General features: G+C 45.4%; 1 protein-coding gene across 2 annotated transcripts in view; it reads right to left on the minus strand.

Moving 5' to 3' along the window:
* Atrn (attractin) overlaps window positions 1–6,464 on the minus strand; it is a 95,130-nt gene extending 88,666 nt beyond the window's left edge. For both annotated transcript variants that reach the window (XM_013011039.1, XM_013011040.1), the window contains exon 1: window positions 5,989–6,464. In XM_013011039.1, coding sequence (XP_012866493.1) covers window positions 5,989–6,377 — 389 coding nt within the window. In that variant the 5' untranslated portion in view covers window positions 6,378–6,464. The remainder of the gene's footprint in view (window positions 1–5,988) is intronic.
* Window positions 6,465–6,717: the final 253 nt, after the last annotated feature.

Here is a 6,717-nt window from a genome sequence, read left to right on the forward strand (position 1 = left end):
AAAAGAAAAAAGCCGGAAGTGGCGCTGTGGCTCAAGTGGTAGAGCACTAGCCTTGAGCTGAAGAGCTGAGGGACAGTGCCCAGGCCCAGAGTTCATGCTCTATGACCGGACCCAAAAAAAAAAAGAAATACTACTATAAGAAAACTACTATAAGAAGCAACCAAATTTTACCATTTTCTTTAAATTTTATTTCCAAAAAGTAATTTATGCCAGGCACACTGGTGCTCATGCCTATAATGCTAGCTACTCAGGAGGCTGAGATCTGAGGATCACGGTTCAAAGCCAGTCCCGGGCAGGAAAGTCAGTGAGACTCTTATCTCCAATTAACCACCAGAAAACTGGAAATTGAGCAGTGGCTCAAAGTGGCAGAGCACTAGCCTTGAGCAAAAAGAGCTCAGGAACAGAGTCCAGGCTCTGAGTTCAAGCCCCAAAACCACACACACACAAACACACACAAAAAAAATCTCCAAGCTTAACACATGGCGGGGGGGGGGGGAGAAAGGGGAGTTGTGGGGGCCACAGGGGGATGGTTTAGTGGTAATGAACACCTAGCATGCACAGGCTCTGTGTTCCATCCCAGTGTGTGTGTAGGGGGGAGGAGGGTGCACTCCAAGCTTCAGTTGACCCATCTATGAAATTAAATTGACTTCATTCTAGGGACTAAAAGGGGACAGTTTCTAAAAGGTACCTAGTACAATGTGGGAGGGGGGAGTAGAGAAATGGTTGAGAAATGATGGGATGATGGGAGCTACTGCTGTAATAACCACTACTATATTACTTGCATGTGCTAGCACAAAACAAATTCTGAGTAAGTACTTTCTTCTTCTTCTACAGAAGATACATCTTAACAGCATGGGAAATTATATGGCCCCAATTCACTAAGCTATTCTTTTCAGTCCTCCCAGAAGTTTTGTACAGTAGGAACTTAAAAGAATTAAATGCATATTAATGTCACAAATGACTTAATTTATTATCTTTACTTTCTAACTTTACATAGGCATATTCATTCTTCAAAGAAAAATTTCAATGGTGATATGAAAAGTAGGAAAAATGGTCAATGAATTAAGAAGATTCACATAAAAATTGATAAAAAGGGGAATGGTGCTGTGGCTCAAGTGGTAGAGCGCTTGCCGCGAGCTGAAGAGGTCAAAGACAGTGCCCAGGGGCCCAGAATTCAAGCCCCATGACTGATGAAAGAAAGAAAAAAAGAAAGAGAGGGGGGGGAAGGAAGGAAAAGAAAGAGAGAGAGAAAAAGAGAGAGAGAGAGAGGGAGGGAGGGAAAAGAAAAGAGAAAAACATTGATAAAAGGGGTACTGCCTTAGAAATTATCCATGTAAACTGGGCGCTGGTGGCTCACGCTTGTAATCCAAGCTACTCAGGAGGCTGAGATCTGAGGATCACAGTTCAAAGCCAGCCCCAGAAGGAAAGTCCATGAAACTCTTATCTCCTATAAACCACCAAAAAACCAGAAGTGGTGCTGTAGCTCTAAGTGGTAGAGTGCTCTCCTTGAGCTGAAGAGCTGAGGGACAGCGCCCAGGCCCAGAGTTCAAGCCCCATGACCGACAAAAAAAAAGAAAGAAAGAAATCATCCATGTAAGATTTTCATTAAACTGACACTGTTTCCCTTATCCTATGTAATTAATCATTTCTATAGCATCCATCCTTTAGAAAACAAATTAGATAGCTAACTGCAACATCTGACAATTTAAATTTTATACAACATCCTCAGTTTCCTGAAGATTAAAATGGTACCATGTGGCTGGATGCTGATGGGTCACATCTGTAATCCTAGCTACTCAGGAGACTGAGACCAAACCCCAGGACCAGCACCAAAAAAAAAAGGTACAATATATATAAAAATGCTTAACCAAGTCACTGCATACAATGTAAAGCCATAGTTTTAGTGAAATCTAACTCTTTATCATCCAACTTTTTATTCAATTAATGAAAAGACCTTAACTTGATGCCATTCTAAATCAAAAAGGTAGACTGGAGATTTGGCATACCTACCCTAGCTATTCAAGAGGCTAAGATCTGAGGATCATGGTTTGAAGCCAGCCTGGGCAGGACAGTCATTAAGACTCTTATCTCAAATTAATCACCAAAAAGCCAGAAAAGGAGCTGTGGCTCAAGTGAAAGAATACTTGCTTTGAGGAAAAAAAAAAAAACAAACTCAGGGACAGGGACAGTCCATGCCCCTGAGATGAAGCCCCAGGAAACACACACACACACACACACACACACACACACACACACACACACACACACACACACACACACACACACACACACACACAGTTCTAAACCAGAATGGCATTAATTCCTTTCACTAAAAAAGTCTTGTAAGTTAAATAAAGATATATATCATTGTAATCAAAACCAATATTTAACTCTTCACCTAAAAAAAATCTTTCAAATGCTTTTATAAAAGACTAGCAACACAACTTCTTCATTTTTAAATGTAAATTCCAGAAGCCATTTAATATAGTATCATCAGGATCAGTCATAATTGTTTGCCTAGGAAAAAGCACTGACATCAGCTAGTACCAGCCCAAAGGGAGTATCCACCCAAGGGGGAATCTCTGTCACTTACAGGTGACACCACCATTTAAGACAATAATGTTTTGTCATGCCTACTTCCTCTGTATACAGTGGTTCTTCTTTGGACTGTGTAAGTGGACATTCACACCTGATTCTTTCTCTGGCAATCTCTCACATAGCCAGCTGATTCCTACACTTCTATGTGCCAGGTTTGTACCGTGACAGCACCTCAAATTCAATGTTTGCAAAATTAAAACCGTCTCAGACCAACTCCTCCTGTATGTCTACATTTGTTAAAGATATTACTTAGTGGGCCAATATAGGATCTAGTTTTCTTTCCCTCAACATTGCCCTCTCTCTTCCCAAGAGCATAATAGTTTCAACGGCAGTCAGATTTTACTTCTGCAACACCACCAGTCTCCATTCCCACTATCTATCTCAGGCTTCCATCACCACTGTCCTTGACCTATGTCAGCAAATGCCACCTGGCTGAGGTCTCTCCTGTAAGTAATTCCCTTCCCACTGCCTACCAAAGGTCTCAAATTCTCAATCCAACTGGCAGATCTCCTCTGGGCCTTAACCTGTCTATGTCTTGTCTTGCTTTGTCTTTGCTCTCTCTGCTCCAGCCACCTGGATTTATCTCCAGCCAGTCATGATTCGACTCATTCCCCAGACCTTTTGCCCCTCAGGTAGTAGCACCATCTCAACTCATTCTCATTCCAAGTATGCCAAATCCTCTATCCATATTTTTCACCTTTATAACCTTAAACAAACTTAAACTGACTGTTCTATATTTTCACTCTCAAGTTAGTAATATTCACAACAGAACTGTATCTGTCTTGTTTATCATTAAATCTCATTATTTAAAACAAAAGAGCTCTCTTGGTAAGGTACTAGTGGCTCATACTTATAATCCCAGATATTCAGGAAGCTGAGATCAGGGGATCGAGGTTCAATGCCAACCAAGGCAGAAAAGTCCACAAGACTCTATCTCCAATTAACCATCAAAAAAGCTGGAACAAGAGAAATGACTCAAATGGTAGAGCCACTAGCCATGATCAAAAAAGCTGAATGAAAACAGAGTGTCAATGACTCATGCCTTTAATCATAATCTCAGGAGGCTGAGATCTGAAAATCAAAGTTTGGAGCCAGCCTGTACAGACAAATCAAAAGACTATTATTTTCAATTAACTAGCAAAAAGCCAGATCGAGAGGTGTGGCTCAAGGGGTAGGGTGCCAGCTAAGTATGACTGGCTATGATTTCACAGAGAGTAAGACCCAATCTTCAAACCTTGGTACCAGCACACACACACACACACACATACACACACACAAGAAATAGAAAGAAAATACAACTATGTACAGATTATAGATTTAAAGAACTATATGTTGATTCTGTTTTTGTTGGTCATGGGGCTTCAACTCTGGGCCTGGGCACTGTCCCTCAGCTCTTGCCCAAGGCAAATGTTCTACCACTTTTAATTACAGCACCACTTCCAGTTTTCTGGTGTTTTTTTTTGGAGATAAGAATCTCACAGACTTTTCTGCCCAGGCTGGCTTGGAACCACAAGCCTCAGATCTCAGCCTCCTGAGTTGCTAGGACTATAAGTGTGAGCCACCAGTGCCCGGCTATATGCTGATTCTGAAATCCTTTGTTTCTCCATCCATAAACTGAAGTTCTGTTCATCTTTTCACTGCTCTTAGTTCCCTAAATCTGACATTACCTGGGTCTATCATTTTGCCATTCCTAATTTCTCCTCCCTAACTCTCTTCTACATAAATATTAATAAGACTTCACTTTCTGGTCTCCACAATTTTGTAACCTTCCTTCCATCTAGGATCTTTATTCCCAGCTTCACATTTGTAAATCCTACTTGGCCTCAACTGCTCAAATTCATGTTGATCTTCTCCTTTTAGTCTTCCTTGCTTATCCCTTAGCTAGTCACGATCTCTTCACCCCTGAATTTCCACAAGTTCTCCAGTACTTCATTTAGGTCTCAGATCAAAGGGCTCTTCAAATAGAGCAAGTGACTCTAGAGAGTTACCAATGGTTATAATTCTCTATCAGACCAACAAAACAACCTGTTTTTATTTTGTTGTTAATGTTAACCATTATCTAAAAGTACCTTTCCTTTTTGTGTGTGCCAATACTAGGGCTTGAACTCAGGACCTTGGCACTATCTCTTAGCTTTTCCACTCAAAGCTGGCACTCTACCACTTGAGCCAAAGCTCCACTTCTGGCTGTGTGTGTGTGTGTGTGTGTGTTAAGGCAAGTCTCATGAATTTCTGGCTGTGTGTGTGTGTGTGTGTGTGTGTGTGTGTGTGTTAAGGCAAGTCTCATGAATTTTTCTGCCCAGGTTGGCTTTGAACCTCTAACTTCAGTTCTCTGCCTCCTGGGTCATTAGGATTACAGGGGTGAACCACTAGTACCCAGCTGCCATTCCACTTACTTCTTTACTTGTTTAACTGCCTGTTACCCTTCCTGCCCCACAAAGGAACATAACAGCTATGAGAATGGAGACCCCAATCTGTCTTGTGTACCACTTTTTCCCACCCATGATCAAATGTGGAAGGTATTTCATAAATAGCTGGCAAAGGCACGAATACTCTGTAGTTGTTAAGACTAGGGGTTTTCCGTACATATCTTCCTCTTGCTATACTAAACTCCTGTGGACTAGTCCAAAGTCTGACTTATCTATTTACATCTATTATCCACAAATCCTTGCACAACTGAAGCAAATATCAGATAACTGCTAATTAACTAATAAGTGATCCCTCCAAGAGGTACTACCCCAAACCAGACCAAGACATTATTCCATATTGCCTAGAATCCAAGGCAAACAGGAATTTCCTTTCATCCCCTCTCCAGAACAGACCCTGTTCCACTTGATGCCACCGACAGTGAGTTTCAAAAGACTAGTTCCTTACCTTCCTTTTGCCAACAACCATTGGTACTTATATCCCTAAAATCTCACAATCTTACCCATTCCTTTCTATCCCTGTTTCTTCAGAGCACACATCTCCATCTGTGTGGGGAATTCATCAAGCTCAGGGCAAAAGGGGGATGTTAAAACCTCGTGCTTAAGTAAGAACTGGCCTCCTCACTCATCTTTTCCTGGATTTCTTGTTTATCCAAAACAGGCCTGCTTTCTGAGACTGGCTTTGATACTCTTTGGGAACCTAACTCATTCTTCCAATCTAGCCCTCAGCCTCCAAACACCTAGGGTGCCTCCCACTCACGCCTCGTACCTTTTCACCTTCCATCACAGAAAGACCCAAGCCAGAGACAAAGATCTCCCTGGAAGCAGAAGACCATCGCACACAGTAGGGTGGCCCTGCCCTCCTCACTTTCTGTCCAGCATCTGCCTCTGGCCTGAAGCCGCTACCAGCACCCCCTCAGCCCCAGCCTCCAGCAGGGCTCGACCCTCCAACTCCACCCCCACTCACCTGAAGCGGCCCCCGCAGTGTTGGCATTGCTCGCCCACCCAACCGGCGGGACAGACGCACTGGCCGGTGCCAGGGTTGCAGCGGCCGCCGTTGACACAGGGCCGGTCACATTCCTTGGCCTCGGCCGCAGCTGAGCCCGATACCACCGCCGCCGCCGCCGCGGCCTCGGCCTCCCAGGACAGCAGCAGCAACAGCGGCGAGAGAAGCAGCAGCCGCGGCAGCGACGGCGACAGCAGCCGCGGGAGACGCAGCCCGGCCCCCAGTCCCGGCCTCTCAGCCCCGGTCACGTTCCCGTCTAGGGGCCGCCCGCCCTTCCTGTCCGCGGGCGCCGCCGTCACCGCCGTCTTCCCCCTCAACCTCGCCTCAGTCGCCGCCGCCGCCGCCACCATCTTCCCGGGGCTGAGACGGGGCCCCGCGAACACATACACACACACACACCACACACACACACACCACACACACACACACACCACACACACCGCACGGCCGGCTCAGCTTCGCCTGGCCGTGCGGGGCGGGACTGTGCGGACGGTGGCCGGTGCGGTCAAAGCTGAGGGCGGGGCGGGGTCTGCGCGGTGGGCGGGGCCGGCGTGCGTGCTGCGTGGGCGGGGGGCGTGCGCATCTCGGTCCTGCGGCTCTAGCTGCTTTTCGGGGGGCTGCCTTCCATCCTGAGTCTGGGTGGGGTTGGAACTCTTTCGCTAACGTGGTACCCGAACGCTCTGGTTTTCG

This window comes from Dipodomys ordii, unplaced genomic scaffold (genome assembly GCF_000151885.1).
Source record: "Dipodomys ordii isolate 6190 unplaced genomic scaffold, Dord_2.0 Scaffold13, whole genome shotgun sequence".
In the NCBI taxonomy this organism is placed as follows: domain Eukaryota; kingdom Metazoa; phylum Chordata; class Mammalia; order Rodentia; family Heteromyidae; genus Dipodomys; species Dipodomys ordii.